The sequence below is a fragment of the Callorhinus ursinus genome, unplaced genomic scaffold (assembly GCF_003265705.2).
Source record: "Callorhinus ursinus isolate GAN/ISIS: 27379988/994484 unplaced genomic scaffold, GSC_fseal_2.0 scaffold17, whole genome shotgun sequence".
NCBI classification, from domain to species: Eukaryota; Metazoa; Chordata; class Mammalia; order Carnivora; family Otariidae; genus Callorhinus; species Callorhinus ursinus.
In genome coordinates, this window is record NW_027397079.1 from 6,638,422 (window position 1) to 6,655,499 (window position 17,078).

Here is a 17,078-nt window from a genome sequence, read left to right on the forward strand (position 1 = left end):
TAACGTGGTTTGGTGACTTGGCCAGGCTCAAGTGATGCCATTTGCGTCTGTGGTTTTAACAGTCCTATCTTGCAGCATGAGAGAGAAGGGTGGTCCTTTCAGTTACACTTTTGTCAGAACACAAATTGTGGGAAGCTTTTTTAACTTGTGCTCTATGATCTGGGGCAGAGGGCACAGGTGAAGTTCAACATTGTTGTGGAGAATCAACTTTTAATAGAATAGGGACGCATCTTACAGGACGGGTAAATCCAGGTCTCAGTTGTAAAGAGCTGTTTAATTTTTCAACACCGAATATGGTTGGTTCTAATAAATGTTAGCTGGTCTTTCTTGGTCTTTTCCAATAATGGTAAACAAGGCTTACTGATTCTCATTAGATTTGTACACTCTGTATATCACCTTACACACAGATCTCACCGGGAGGAGAATGGTGCGGGTTGGAGGAGCATCAGGTTACCATCATTAGAGAGAATAAAGTGGCCGTGTTTTCTCCCTGCCTTTATTACCATCGGTGAAATGTCACACACAGCAAAGGTTACATAAACAAAGGACTAAGTTAAGAAATGGCTTGTGTTCTCATGAAATTATATACTGTAAAGGTTACAATTTGCAGAACTGCTAGCATTAATATTTACTTTCAACAGAATTACTGACCATGTAGCCCTCCGGGGGTAATTCAGTACCTCCTTTCTTAGGTGAGACCGTGAGATAAAGGCAGGCCAAGTGCCCCGTCAGATGCGGCGGAGACGGACAAGTGGGCTGCAGAAAGATCTCATTCTGGGTCTGCTTGCAGCCGCTTGCATTTCTTGTATTTTATGTATTCTTTTTGCACAGCTGATTCTTATATTTTGTGGATTTTCCAGTAGTGAGAGCCTTCTACGAAGTTGAACAATACATTGACTTTCATATATAGAAATTTCATTCAACTCCACAGAACGTGCTGAACGCTGCTGGCATGCTGCTTACGAAGGGTGGTTGTAGGGCCTTGACTTGAGTTGCTTTTGCGTTAGTGGTCCTGCGCCTTGCCAATTAAAAGATACGTACCAGAATTGCATTTTTAAATGTGTAGTAGAAGCATTTTTAAGCAGAGAAAGGGTAAAAGAATTGTACAGTGAGGTACTTTTTTAAGAGGGCAGCGATCATGACTTTCTTACTAATAAAAAACTAGTCTTATTTAGCTCATGTCTTAAGGAAGGAACCAGAAAGCTGTTGTTCCAAGGAGAGCCCAGTGAGTATACGCACCGATAGACCGTTATGAATGCCAAAATGCCTTTGCTTTCTAGGTGCAAAACTGGCCTTTTCCGCACTGGAAGGGAAGTCCATGGGACCCCCACCAGGCTGATTTAACAGGTCAGCGTACAAAAATGATACGATGCGGTACCAGCCTTCTCTAACTGACAGGGTTGTCTGCAGCTCCAAGACAATGAAGAACATCAAGCCCGCAGAATCCAGTAACTCAAAGGTTGTGTCCTCAAACAGTTCACAGTTTATGTCACCCAGTAATCTTTCGTTCTGTCTCAGAGTCTATTACACAGTGTTTCTGCACAAGTTTTTTTTTTTTTTTTTCCTTTTGTGATCAAATGATCTCAAAAAGGATTATTCTTGATTACAAACTCAGGCTGCTCTCAACCAGTTACTGTTTGAGTATTTACACAGGGGCAGCAAGGGTGTTTACTGGCTTTCTGGGGGATGCTTGTAAAACCCAGAGTCATGCCATATTGAACAAATAAAATTAATGTCTGTCTGAGCATTTTCATGAGTGATTTTGGATTGGCCTTTGTTTCCCTATGTTATCGGCTATCCCAAGTTTAAATACCAAGCCTGACAATTCCCCCACCAAAGTTTATCCACAGTACCCATGGATTTAGGAGGATTTCTCTTCTAGAGGTCCTCAAAATATCCTAAGTGTCTTGCCCGTTCCGGAAGTGACCTTCCTCAGCATCTGTGAGCCTGGGATTTTAAGCCGGGTACAGGGCCGTCTTCCCAGGAGGACTTGGCTCCCTGAGTAGAGCCAGCCTTAGCTCCTTCAAAGAGGCTAGCTGGACCTGATTTTAAGTGAGCATCATTCTCAAATACGACATTCTAGGCAAGGCCTGGTTTCATAACCAGGTTTTCCAATTATATTCTGGTAAGATGCAGAACATATTCTGAAACTATACAAAAATCTGTTCTGGCTTGGAAAGCAAAGGGACTTAGTAAAAGATTCCAAATTTTGAGGCAGTCTTTGAAAATCAGGTATTTTTAAATGTTTTATTTCAGTTTGCAGAAGCAGTGTCTACTGTATTCTTCTGAATTACAGATAGCTTAAGAAGAAAGAGAAGTGTTCATAAAGTAGAACATTAAAGCAATATCAACAAAATTCCAAGTCCACAAGCACACTGAATTTCCCTCATTTAATCCTATGCAGTTCTGTTCTGGGGGAGCTTGAGTTCATGTGAACACAGAGTTGTTGAAGGTCTGGAGAACAGGTACAGAGCAAATGTCTGGGAGACTCAGAAAGGAGAGAGTCTTGTCTGTGCTCGAGGATTGTGGTCTGGTGTGCTTGTCTTCTCGGGCATTCAGGAACATGTTAGGACAAAGACGGGGGCCCAGGTGACCTTCATAAATCAGTTCTTCCTTGGAGTCAGGGGTCCTGGTGGCGACATTGTAGGGTCGCTGGTCTGGGATACACATGTGATGGTTCCTCCCGTCGTTCTTCCCTGGTCCCTTCTTACATGTTTTCTATTCTAGAGGAATCATTCACTCCTTGTCTCTTACAAGGAGGACATACCCTATTTGCATTCTGAGGCATGTGTAATGTGGGGGTGCAGTTCCTAGCAAGAAGAGAAGTAGGAAAAGAACCAAAAAGCAGATTTTTTAAATGGAGTCCTTCAGTTTCTCTATCTCAAGAGGATCAACCCAATTTTTACGGAGGAAACAAATCTTGAGTGTAGTATAATGTTCCTGAGACACAATAAATATACTAAGAACATGTCAGAATATCAAGAGATTTAGTAAGCCCACATTAGGTCCTGGACATCTATATTTTTATAAAAAAAATCATAGATAAGTCTGACATGCATCTCCAGTTGAAAGCCACTGGCCTACAAGATGCTGATTTAAATTACAGAAGCAAGACCCTCACCAAATTAACAATTTAATAACAGATTGTGACAGTGTACTTTGCCTACTCGCAGCATAGTAGGACTAGAACACCCTCAATAGAAAAAAAGTCAACACAGCTGTTAGGAAAGCATCTGGCCAGTGTTGTCCCTGAAGGAAAAAACATTGTGGACAAGAAGGTCAATAACCAATACCAAGGATTTTCCTCGAAACCTATGATTCTGAATAATTGGTAACGTATCTATTAAATACTCACCTAGACAGGCGGAGTGGCCCTTCTGATTTCACATGGAACTTGGCAATAGTGACACATTCAACCTAATTATCCTACAGTTCTCTTACAAGTGCAAAACATATTTTGTGATTTCCAAGGATTCTTTGAGAAATCTCAAGGCTAGTTTTAGGTGTAAGTGATGTCCTTCAAGTTTTATTTATAAATATATATGTATTTAGGATCCAATTTAGAGAAGGCAAAAATCAAAGTCACAAGATCCACACAGATCCTTAAGATAGGATCATGTGTGCCTGAGAAACCATACCGGCTAAGTTATTTAATCACAGGGATGAGAAAACATTTAAACACAAGCATGGACTGTAATCTAAGTGAAGAAACTTTATTTTCTTAATAACAGGTATCATATATTCAACATAAAGGAGAGATCATTATTCTTTTAAAACATAGTCTTTGCTTTCTAAGCAGATTATACGGAAAATTAAGACTGATCTTTTGCATTGTAGGCAATAATCAGTAACCATAAAAACAGCCCATCAACATCAGGCACAATTGACTAAAATTGTAACACATTTTGATCTTTCCTTCAGACTCAAGTATTATAAACTAAAGCAAGTTAAGTGAACTTTCCAAGTTTTTTCTTCAGTACGCCTTTTCTTATCCTGTGGCAAACTGACACTTTGCTTAAACCCAGAGCTGCATTCATTTGGTCCCAACAACTGAATAGTAACACGGAGATGTTATTTTCTGTTAACAGGCACTGTGTTCTTGCTATCTTTAAGTGCGTCAATAAATATTTTTAAAGTTTTTCAGTTTTAATTTCTATGATGTTAAATATCGATGGCCATAATCTACAAAAACAAAGACTTTTTGGGTTCCTCAATAAGTCCCAATAGTATAAAGGGCTCCAGAGATCATAGAATCTGAAAACCACTGCTGTAAGAAATACAATTTTGTTTTGAAAGACAGACTCATGCACAATTGTATTCCTCTGTCAGTATTACTTTTAATATAACCTTAATCATTCATATTAATTATATTTTTTGGCCAAAATTACTAAATTCTGTTTCACAGAAAACTGGGGAGAACAATTGTAAATGTCCATTTTACACAGGTATGTTAGCAGGCCAGCAAGGCTTCCATTACACCGTCTACCCCTGTGTCTATTTTACACCCTTTTAAAGTTGCAAAAATGAACATATTCACTGACATGACCCAAAGATAGAGCTTCTGTATGGCATATAAAAATAAGCAAAAATATAGAAAAAATTAAAACTCTGCTTAGTAATCTGTGTTTCAGTATTCTCTAATAAATTACTAAGTTATTCAACAATTTCTTAAAAAGATTTATTATTTTAGGGAGAGAGAAAGCAGGTGGAAGGGCAGAGGGAGAGGGAGAGAAAGTCCCCAGCAGACTCTTTGCTGAGCACAGAGCCCCATACGGGGTTTGATCTCAAGACCCTGAGATCATGACCTGAGCTGAAACTAAGAGTTGGTCGCTCATCCAGCTGCACCACCCAAGTGCCCTGTATCCAACAAATTCTTAATTGATATCTGTCCAAGGTTTATGTTACCTAATATTAAAAGATAAACTGAAGTATATTACAAATTTTTTTTTGACTTACGTATATTTTGAAGTGATTACACGGCAAGTTTAGTTAACATCCATCATCTCATATGGATACAAAAAAAGAAGTTGTTTTCTTTGTGATGAGAACTTCAAGGATTTACTCTTAAGAACTTTCAAATATAGCTTACAACAGAGCTAACTATAGTCATCATGTTGTAATTTACACCCCCAGTACTTATTTATCAGAAGTATGTACCTTTTGACTACCTTCACCTAATTCCTCCTCTGGTAATCACAAATCTGATCTCTTATCTGTTCTCTCTTTTTGGATTCTACATACATATAAATTAGGTCACGCAGTATTTGTCTTTCTCTGACTTTCACGTAGCATAATGCCTTCAAGGTCCATCCAGGTTGTCACAAATGACAGAATTTCCTTCCTCTTTATGGTTGCATAATAGTCCATTGTGTATATATCCCACTTTTTCTTTATCTGTTTATCTGCCAATGGACATTTAGGCTGTTTGCATGTCGTATTGATCTTAAATAATGCTGCAGTGAATATGGGCATATATCTCTTCAACATAGCGATTTTGTTTCATATGCATATTATAGATTTTAAGGGGGGGGGACGCCTGGGTGGCTCAGTCGTTTAAGTGTCTGCCTTCCGCTCAGGTCATGATCTCAGAGTCCTGGGATCAAGCCCCGCGATGGGCTCCCTGCTTAGCGGGGAGTCTGCTTCTCCCTTTCTTCTCTGCTTGTGCTCTCTCTCACTGTCTCTGTCTCTCTTTCAAATAAATAAATAAAATCTTTAAAAAATAATAAAAATAAAAATTTTAAGAGTTTATTTGAGCAAAATTTGATTTGAATCAGGCACTGACAAATAGAAATGGTTAGGGATGCTCCAAGGCCATGAGCTAGGGGAAAGACTTACAGAGAAGAGATGGAATCAAGCAAGGAAATTATTTGATGGGCTATATCTTAAGCAGTTGCCTTATCTCGGAAAGCTTAGTTGGCTCTTTGTGACTGGCTGTTCATTGGTTTTGATTGCTTAACCTTAAGGGGTCTACAGGTGCTGGTTTGGTTTGCTTATGTAGGCTGCTAAGGCTTTAGAGCCACCTTAGTCTAGCGGCTTCCTTGTTTAATTTAACAGTAAAGATCCTGGAAATTATATTCACACTAACATGTTACAAAACACAATTAGTATTGATATAAAAAGTTTGTTAGAATAATGATTTGTTACAAGTTTATATTTTTAAAAAAGTCTTTAACATTATACAGGAGTAATCTTATTTTATTTGATCAGTAAACCTGTCTAAGTCTAGGAAAAATAAACTCAAGTAGACTAAAAAGTATGTTTATGTTATAGTTAACATGGAGATTCAGATAAAGACATAACTATTTTCATTAAGCCAAAATTACTAAACTAATAGTAATTTCCAAACACATTAACTATGTGAATTTGAATTCTTTTTTTTTAATTTTTTTTATTGTTATGTTAATCACCATATATTACATCATTAGTTTTTGATGCGGTGTTCCATGATTCATTGTTTGTTCATAACACCCAGTGCACCATGCAAAACGTGCCCTCCTCAATACCCATCACCAGGCTAACCCATCCCCCCACCCCCCTACCCTCTAGAACCCTCAGTTTTTCAGAGTCCATCATCTCTCATGGTTCGTCTCCCCCTCTGACATACTCCCCTTTTCTTCCTCTCCTGTTATCTTCTTCTTTTCCTTTTTTCTTAAAATATGTTGCGTTATTTGTTTCAGAAGTACAGATCTGTGATTCAACAGTCTTGCACAATTCACAGCGCTCACCGTAGCACATACCCTCCCCAATGTCTATCACCCAGCCACCCCATCCCTCCCACCCCCCACCACTCCAGCAACACTCAGTTTGTTTCCTGAGATTAAGAATTCCTCATATCAGTGAGGTCATATGATACATGTCTTTCTCTGATTGACTTATTTCACTCAGCATAACACCCTCCAGTTCCATCCACGTCGTTGCAAATGGCAAGATCTCATTCCTTTTGATGGCTGCATAATATTCCATTGTGTATATATACCACATCTTCTTTATCCATTCATCTGTCGATGGGCATCTTGAGCCGGTAGGTATTTTAAAAGTCGTCCTTCTTGGATCTACCAAGCTTCTACTTCTTCACTTAATATACGTGGTCCTTTCTGATCCGCAGCTCCAGATAAACGTTTCACGTCTTTCTCTGGAAGACTCTCAGAAATACTCTGTAGGTGGTTATTTTCACTTTCATCAAGTCTTTTTTGCTCTTCCTCTGATGTCCTTTCTAAGTTTCGTTCTGCTGGCAAATCTTGTTTGTGCTCTCTGCTTTCTGGTAGCTGTGATTTATACAGGTCATGGAGTTTATAATTCTCTAACAGAAACACAACTCCAATATCATTAATCTTTACTTTCTCTATGAAGGTCGTCTGTCCAAATCCTCTGGATGCTGACTGATTTTGGGTCACCGAGTGTGATACAGATGGGCATTCATCATCAACTCTCAAAGCCCTGGATCTTTGACAAGACACAGTACTGTGAGCCAAACACACTGAAGACTTCCAACTGGACAAAGCTGATTTGGATGTTTGTTTTTCCTTCACTTCTACTGTTTTAGTAGGAACGGAATCTTTCACTTCAATGGTAGGCTTCACGTAAGGATATATTTTAGGAGAATCTTCTACTTCTTCACTTAATATACGTGGTCCTTTCTGATCCACAGCTCCAGATAAACGTTTCACGTCTTTCTCTGGAAGACTCTCAGAAATACTCTCAGAATCCAAAGGTGATTCTCCGTCTTCCTCTTCTAATCCTAATGCTGACATCATAACACTACTATTACTTTTGTATGCTCTATCAGCAGAAGTCAGATTGTCATTAACTGTTTGCTCTTGTGGAGCACTTTCAGTAATACTAATACCATCGTCCTGGTTTCCAATTGCCGGCTGCACCTCTCCTTCCTGGATACCAAAATTTAAGTCTTCAGCATCTGATGTAAGCCATGAATCATCAGTACCAGGTTTAATGGAAATACTGCTTAAAGACTCTTCTTTAGAAATCTTATCTGCCAGTGCGGAGGAACAAGAGGCGACTGCCGTGAATTTGAATTCTTAAAACATTTCTGAGTTAGTTATAATTTCAGTCACTGGTCAAGAATAAAGACTGAAATACTAAAACCAGTCCAGATTTCAAGGAGCTATTCTCCTTCCTTGTGGGCATGAATGTCTTAATTGATTTTAGCTCTAAAATGGGCAAAGAAGCAGAAAAAAGGAGAAAAAAAAAAAGGCTAATAAACCCAGTCCTCTATGGTCTCTTACCAAAAAAGAATAAATCTGTATAGCCCATTAATTAATTTATTTAGAACACCAAATAGTCAGACCATAAAACCAAATTCCTGAGCATTGCCTCCACTAATGGAGGCATTCGTCCATTAATGGAACAAAACAAAACAAGTGGAGAGGAAAATTAAAATTAGAGAAACAGAACCAGCAAAGTTCTGTTGCCACTTGGCATTCAGCTCTGGGAGCCAATAATAGACCATCCTGGGCTCAAGCCGACTGTGGGACATTCTCTGTCTGACAGAAGCAGCTAATCTTTAGCAGATGAACCTGTTGGGCAACTTGGTAGAAAATCTTCCTAACTGTTAAAAAATAATTTTTAAAAAAAGATACATCATAACTTTCTCACTAATAGAAAATGAGTGTGTGTTAAAGATTTTATTTAACTCATTAATTAATGATGAGAATGCAAAGTTGTTTTGTCCTCTTCAAAGGAGAACCCACAGAGGAGACGTGTGTTAATGGACCATCAGGAGTGCAGACATGGCTTTGTCACCGCTCTGAGAGGGAAGTGACTTGCAAGTCCACTGGACAGATTTTGCATTTCTGTAGACAAGAATAATTTGCATTCCTATCAATTTTCAACAGCTAATAGAGTTGTAAAGTAGCTCAAAGACAACCAAAGGCATAAACCCCATAGAAGCAGATAACCCTGAAGGGTGTGTGTGCTGAACAACTCACAGGTGTCCCATGGAGACGGCCAGTAATCTCTTGTTCCATTTCAAAATATTTCACAATTTTATCCTCCAGCCTTGATTCTACAATAACTCTTTTAAATATTTACTTTATCATGTATCTATTTCTCCCTCCATCAACCATCATATTTTGTTATTCATTTTTTTTTTTTAAGATTTTATTTATTTATTTATTCATGAAAGACAGAGGGAGAGAGAGAGAAGCAGAGGGAGAAGCAGGCTCCCAAGGAGCAGGGAGCCTGATGTGGGACTCGATCCCAGGACCCTGGGATCATGACCTGAGCCGAAGGCAGATGCTTAACCATCTGAGCCACGCAGGCGCCCTTGTTATTCATTTTTAAGTAAGTTGCAGATACCAATCCATGTCATTGTATAAGGAGCTTCCTTGATTAATCGAGGGAATTCTATTGCATATATTTTCTAATGTGTAATTAATGAGAACAGATAAGTAAATATGCTTACTCTTAATAACAACATTGCTACTTTTCTCTCATCACTGTATTTCAGGAATATTTGTCACACCAGTCTGAATGTGTGCTCTCTATCATGGCACTCATTAGCATGGGACTCTAGGGAGAGCTTGTCTCTCGTAGGTTCTGGGGCTGGGCCGTGTCAGTGAACCTTTCATCTTCTAGATTCCTTATCCAATATCTACATGTCAGATTGTTTGTTTGGCCTTCTTTATATTTTTTCTTTTTTTAGACTTTTATTTTGGGGGTTGAGTTTCCTTATATACAACCGTTTCTCTCCCTCAGCCTAGGGGAGATGTCCCTGGGCTGTCAAGCTTCTGGTTGGCTTAACTGTTTGAACTTCCTCTACTCAGACTTACCAGGGGTTATTGATTTTATATGATTTTTCTCTTTTTGAGTGATAGTAATAGATTAATTATATTCATATGTTCATATATATGAAGAATGAGACACGAAGCCACCAGAGGTTCTGTGAGAATTAGTGACTCAATCTAACACGTGTTTCCACAGTGTGGCCGTGGCTGTGTGTTGAGCATTGACTGAAGTCTTCGGGATTTTAGCAGGGAGATGATTTAAGTGGCTTTGACAGTGACCCACGTGAGATGCTGACATATCACAAGTGGAGTTGATGAGAAGTGGTCAGATTCTAGATACATCTGCAAGGTTGAGTTGATAGGATGAGTTGATGGATCGGATGTGAGGTACGAGAAAATAATGAAGAGAATGATGATGAAAATGCTTTTGACCTGAGCAGGAGTGGAATTAGCCACTAAACCAGTAAGGCTGTGGAAGGAGTGGGTTTAGGAGAGAAGATTGGTAGTGTAATTGTTTTATTGTGATAAAATACATACAACATAGCATTTGCCATTTTAACAATTTTTTAAGTGTACGGTTCAGTGTCAGTGTTCACTGTCATGCAGTCATCGCCACTATCTCTTTCCAAAACATTTTCTTCACTCCAGAATAAAACTTGGAACTCCTTAAGCAACAACTCCCCATTTCCCACCCTACCCCTGGCCCCTGGGAGTCTGTTCTATTTTCTGCCTCTGGGAATTTACCTATTCTAGATATTTTATATAAGTAGAATCATGCAATATTTGTCTTGTATGTCAGGCTTTTTTCACTTAGCACGCTGTTTTCAGAGTCATCCATGTTGTCATATAGTATTAGAGCCTCATTACTTTTTATGGCTGAATAATAATATTGTATTGCATGTAAACGGCAGATTAATCATATCCATTCATCTATTGTTGGGCACGTAGGCAGTTTCCACCCTTTGGCTCTTGTTAATAATGCTGTGACGACAATTCTCACACAAGTATCTGAGTCCCTGTTTTCAATCCTTTTTGGTAAATACCTTGGAGTAAGTGTTTTGACTGTATGGTAATTCTGGGTTTAACTTTTTGAGGAACCACCAAACTGTTTTCCACAATAGCGGCATCATACTTAAAAATCAACACTTGTCATTTTTCACATTTTTGATTGTAGCCAACCTACCAGGCATGAAGGGGTATCTCATTGAGGTTTTGTTTTGGATTTCCCTATTTAGTGATGTTGAACATCTTTTCATGTGCTCATTGTCTGTTTGCTTTTCTTCTTTGGAAGAAATGTCTATTCAAGTTATTTGCCCATTTTTAAAGAAGATTTATTTACTTATTTTAGAGAGAAAGCGAGAGAGCAAGAGGGGGTTAGAGAGGGAGAGGGAGAGGGAGAAAATCCCAAGCAGACTCTACGCTGAGTGCAGAGCCTGATATGGGGCTCGATCCCAGGACCCTGAGATCACGACCGGAGTCAAAATCAAGAGTCGAATGCTTAACGGACTGAGTCACCCAAGCACCCCTGCCCATTTTTAAAATGAGTTGTTTGTCTTTTTGTTGTTGTTGAGTTTGTAGGAGTTCTTTATGTATTCTGGATATTAAACCCTTCTCACATATATGATTGGCAGATATTTTCTTCTATTCTGTGGATTATCCTTTTCATTCTCTTGATAGTATTTTTTGATGCATCGAAGTTTTTAATTTTGATGCACCCCAATTTATTTATTTATTTTTCTTTTTGCCTGTGCTTTTGGTGCCCTATTTAAGGAACTATTGCCAAATCCAGGGTCATGAAGATTTTCCCTTATGTTTTCTTCTGAGAGTTGTATAGCTTTAGCTCTTAAATTGAGGTCTTCGATCCACTTTGAGTAAATTTTTGTATGTGGTGTAAAGTAGAGGTCCAACATTGTTTTTGTCTGTGGCTATCTTGTTCTCCCAGCACCATTTGTTGAAGAGACTATTCTTTACACACGAGTGGTCTGGGCACCCACCCTGGTCAAAAATCAGTTGACCTTAGATGTGAAAATTTATTTCTGGGCTTTCGGCTCTGTATTTATATCTGTTCTTATGTTATCTCTGTTCATACCTGTTCTTATGCCAATACCATACAGTAGTTTTGTAGTAAGTTTTGTAATTGGGAAGTGTCAGACCAGCTTTGTGTTTCCTTTTCCAGATTATTTTGGCTATTTTGAGTTTTGTTGGAATTCCAGATGAATTTTGGGATGTGTTTTTCCATTTCTACAAAACTCACCATTGGGATTTTGATAGAGATTGTATTAAAGGTGCTTTAGACAGTCTTGTCATCTTATAATATTAAGTTTTCCAGTGTGTGAACACAGGCTGTCTTTCCATATATTTAGGTCCTTTCAAATTTCTTTCACCAATTTTTTTTTTTTTTAATTTTCAGTGTATGGTGTTTTGTGTCTCTTTTATTAACTTTATTCCCAAGTATTTTATTCTTTTGGACACTAATATAAATGAAATTATTTCTTAATTTCCTTTTCTGATCATTATTCATGTATAGAAATACAACTGATTTTTGTACACTGATTTTTGTATCCTGTGACTTTGCTGGATTCATTTATGAGTTCTAACAGTTCTTCTGGGTTCTCTAGAGTTTTCTGTATATAAGATCATCTCATTTATGAGTAGAGACAGCTTTACTTCTTTTCCAATTTGGGTGTCTTTTATTTTATTTTTCTTGCCTCATTGCCTGACTGGAATAGTATCTCAGTTTTGGACATGTTGAATTCAAGACCCTTATTAGACCTCCAGATGGCCCTCCTTGATGTAGTCAGTAGTCTGGGTATCAGGAAATAGGTCTGGGTATCAGGAAATAGGTCTGTGCTATTGATATGAAATTGGGGATTGTGAGCATGTGGGCTGATTTGTAAAGCCATGAGGCTGTGTGAAAGATCACCTGGAGAGGGGGTGCAGGTAAAGAAGGGCAAAGCCATGGAGAGGTAGCCCAGCATTGGAGAAGTCAGGAGATTTCCTTTTCCCTTCCCCTTCCTTCCATGGGTTACTTTCCCCAGATTACACTCCACTGGCATCTTTTGTAGATGTCGTGGAAGGAGCACCTCTTGGACTTTATTTGGGGCTGGTCACTTCACTGCATAGCTTTCATTCAAGAATAACATTGAAGATCGTGATTAGGTTCCCCCAGAATCTCCCTGCATAGCTTTCATTCAAGGAAAGCATTGAAGATGGTGATTAGGTTCCCCCAGAATCTCCCTGCATAGCTTTCATTCAAGGATAACATCGAAGATCGTGATAGGTTCCCCCAGAATCTCCCTGCATAGCTTTCATTCAAGGAAAACATTGAAGATGGTGATTAGGTTCCCCCAGAATCTCCCTGCATAGCTTTCATTCAAGGATAACATCGAAGATCGTGATAGGTTCCCCCAGAATCTCCCTGCATAGCTTTCATTCAAGGATAACATCGAAGATCGTGATAGGTTCCCCCGGAATCTCCGTGCATAGCTTTCATTCAAGGATAACATTGAAGATGGTGATTAGGTTCCTCCAGAATCTCCCTTGGTGATTAGAGACTCCTACATAAAGGTCTTGTCTCCAGGGACTGAGCCCACAAAGCTATGCTGCAGTTGTTCGCTTTGTATCCAAAACAGATGAGAGCTAACAATAGACTATTCTGGAGGGACAACTGACAAAGAGGTCCGCGATCATCCTGAGTTAGCACATCTTACACTTCTTTGAGTTCTTCCTTTGAGTATCTTTTTGATTCATATTATCTCTTCATTCTCATTCCTCTACTTTCCCCAAATATACCCGTACAGTACACAGGCCCCTTCTACTCCACCGTGCATGTCCACGTAGGGTCCTTTGAATGCCTTTTGTTCCTTCTCATTTATTCACATGGCCCTTTAAGACACAGTAGGTGTGTGATGGTTAGTTCATGGTTAGGCTACACAGTTGGTTGCATTCAGTGTATCATCTCAGTTACAAAAATGTGTGGATAATGTGAGTCCATTTTATTTTAATTATATATATACACACACTCCCATGGAAAGAACATTTGGCAGAATATATACCAAATTATTAAACAGTAGTCTTTTCTGGCTGGTAGAATTATAAGGGAATTTGTATTTCTAATGATATATTTCCAAAGCATTTAATATATATGTTTTTATGCCATCAACATGTACCTATATAAGTAAAAAAGGTATTTAAAAACTTATTTTAAAAAAAGGAAACTTTATAGTTCCAATTAATAGCAGATGCTAACCCATGAAGAAGCAGTCCCATTATCTGAGCTTCTGTGTGCAAGAGGTTAAAGCATCTGAGGGACCCAGGCACCAGGAGCACGAGTAGTATTGTGTATGTGTGACTGAAGCAGGGCTAGAGTCGCCTAGAAACCTTAGAAAAATGTCTCTTCAGCCTGCAAAAAAATGCCTTCTTACCCTCTTCTTCCTCGCAAGTCCCTAAGCAGAATGGCACATTTAGAGGTCCGCTAGCTAACTAGGAGAATAGACTTCTGGAGGGAAGCATTTTTGTCCCCTCCCCCCCGCCCCCCACACTCCTCTACCTCATGTTCTGGAATTATTTTGGATTTGTTTGGGGATAGTATCTGAGTTTGTATCTCTCGGGCTGTTGGTTTTTTTTTTTCCAGGAATTTAAAGTTTTTTTACTTTGATATATGCTTAAATGTTTATTTTTTAAGTGATGTAACTTTTCAAAAAATGTATTAAAGTTAATTTCTGTGGGAAAAAATGTTTTTTATACTTCTGACTGTTTTTTGTTCCTTCTCTTTTGAAATCTCTAGCCAACAAGAACATTAGTCATGACAAGCATGCCATCTGAGTAAGTACTCATTGTTTTGATAACTTTCTACTCAACGTAAAATTTTAGATTTTTCTTTCATATACACTGTGATGCTGCGCTTTTAAGGCAGTTCGTAGCTTTGCACTATGTTGCTTTTACTCTATAAAATTGATGTTGGAATTAGAAGAACATTGGCAATAAAAAAAGGTGGTTAAAAGACTATGAGCAGTTTAGCACTGAAGACTTTTTGAGTTGTTTACATAGCATTAAGAGGTATTGTAGTTCGCTGTTCCTCTTGCTTGCTTCGTATTTACTGTTTCTGTGTGTCCACCACTTACACACCATGGAAGTTCAATAAATGGAGCATCACTAGCTGAATCCCTCAAAGTTCTTAAACGCTTTGCTGGGAAGCTCTCTACAACTCTTAGTAAACCCTCTATCTACACATTTGGGAAAGAGTTAATAGCTTGCTGGCATGCTCTTATCATCTTCCTTAAACATTTAACACAATATATAGCACATCCAACAAAAATACAGCACCATATTCTTTGTAACAGATTTTTGAGTTCCTGTTTAAAGGGGAAAAGCATGTTTTTTTTGTTTTGTTTTGTTTTTAGTATCAATCATACATTGTAAGGTTTTAAGGCATTCGTCAAAACATTGGGACATTTCAGTGAAAAATAGCCTGCAAAAAAGTGCATGCTTATAATACTTTCTTTCGTAGGATCCTTTTCCTACCCATGGCATATGAAATCGAAAGGACTGATACTTCAAACACCCTACATTAGCTAGTGAAAAAGGAGCACGCTCACAATTTTTGTTAATCTCTTACAAAATTTACTGAACATTCTAAATCGTCTAATATGGAAGGGAAAAATGAGGATGGTGGGTGTGATATTTTTTTTAAATCCATATTTGCCCCCAGTCTAAAACACATTAGTAAATAGTTATTTTCTCTATCCAAGTTTTAAAAATCAAACTTTTTATTTAAACCATATTCTCTTTTTATTTTTCTCTCCCCACCCCCAACATATACTTCTTGTCTGAAGTTAAGAACAAGACCTAGACGTTCCGATGCCACATTGATTAGCTGTGTCTCAAAGAGACACCTGTTGTTGATTAACACATCCAACAAATAGCAGGAAGCTGCCAGACTTGGAATAAGGAAAATCACTGATATGTGGAAATGCAGGGTTCTGGGGAGCGTTATGGTTTAGAGTTTTTCACTTCCTTATGCTTTTGTTTTCTTTATGTTTCCCCCAAATTTAATATTTTCCATCACCCCAATAAGCACAAGACTCTCTGGTTGAAGTGGTGATAGGGCCCAGGTCTTGCCCCAGTTGTCTTTTTTTGCCCTAGGGATCTCTAAGAATTTAAAGTGTGATACAGTACTGCCCTTTCATTTCAGTTGTAAAGAAACAGGTCTTGAGATTGACATGCCCAAGATGGTAGAGATAAAACTAGGAAGGACTGTGAAGTCCATGGGGCATTTTTAGAGGTGGTCGACACAGGGGCAAGAACAGCCTCTTTCTCTTCGTAATAATTTTTGGAGAGGAGAGAAATTTATCTCTTAACTCATTGTGTATGTCATAGTGTGGCTTAGAAAGCCCTCCATGTCCTTTGTATTTCATGGGGGATTTCCCAAACTTGCTGGGAGGGAGAGGGAAAGGCAATGTGTCAGAGCCAAGGGCTTTTTAGTAAGGTGATTGTAAAGGGAAGAGAGGAAAAATGGTGAGCAATTTGTTGAGGAAATTGGGAAGAATGTATATTTCTTAAAAGGTACTTAAGGCACTAATGGAATGACAGACCAGAAGACAAACGATGGTGGGCTTTGCAGAAATAAGGAGCCTCTGCCAAATTTGCCCTTAGGTTTGATCTGATAATGTAATGAACAGGGCCCTTTTCCCCCTCTTACTAGAATAAACTGTATGTGTGAACTCAAATAAATGTTATATTTCAAATAAAATAAGCAAGTGATAAGCTTGGTCCTGACTGTGTGCAGGTTGGTTCAGATCTGAGAAGTAACGGTGGTGGGAAGAGCCAGGGCCATTTCTGATTGCTTGCTGTGTTCCCACCCATGGGCACCTGGCGAAGCCACTTAAGCCTGGGGCAGCTTCGTCAGCCATTAAAATAGTTGGAACTGAGAACTGAAGTTTTTTTATTTACCCAAATTTTACGCCATTGATTGTAAAGAAATTAAAATGTGAGCTCCATAGCTGAGATCAACGGAGATTTTTAGCTTTCTAGTTTTGTTTTTTTTTAATTATTCAATGTAATCACCTTGATGTTCATATGCAGGAAACATAGTCATTTTGTTGATTTTTTCTCCTCCTATTTAACAGGAAGCAGAACATCATCATCCAGGTGGTGCATAAATTGAAGGGCTTTTCATTTGCCCGGGAAGTGTGTGACACTACTACTCATGTGCTCGCCGGGAATCCTCTGCGCACCCTGAACGTGCTGCTGGGAATCGCGCGTGGCTGCTGGATTCTCTCTTATGAATGGGTAAGCCACTGTGTAAGCAGATGTTGCAAGTACATATATGAAAAC

At 38.7% G+C, this 17,078-nt stretch overlaps 1 protein-coding gene across 3 annotated transcripts in view; it reads left to right on the top strand.

Moving 5' to 3' along the window:
- MCPH1 (microcephalin 1) overlaps window positions 1-17,078 on the top strand; it is a 249,402-nt gene that overhangs the window by 82,298 nt on the left and 150,026 nt on the right. For all 3 annotated transcript variants that reach the window (XM_025886038.2, XM_073902261.1, XM_025886040.2), the window contains 2 exons: window positions 14,530-14,567; window positions 16,871-17,033. In XM_025886038.2, the coding sequence (XP_025741823.2) occupies window positions 14,530-14,567; window positions 16,871-17,033 (201 nt within the window). The remainder of the gene's footprint in view (window positions 1-14,529; window positions 14,568-16,870; window positions 17,034-17,078) is intronic.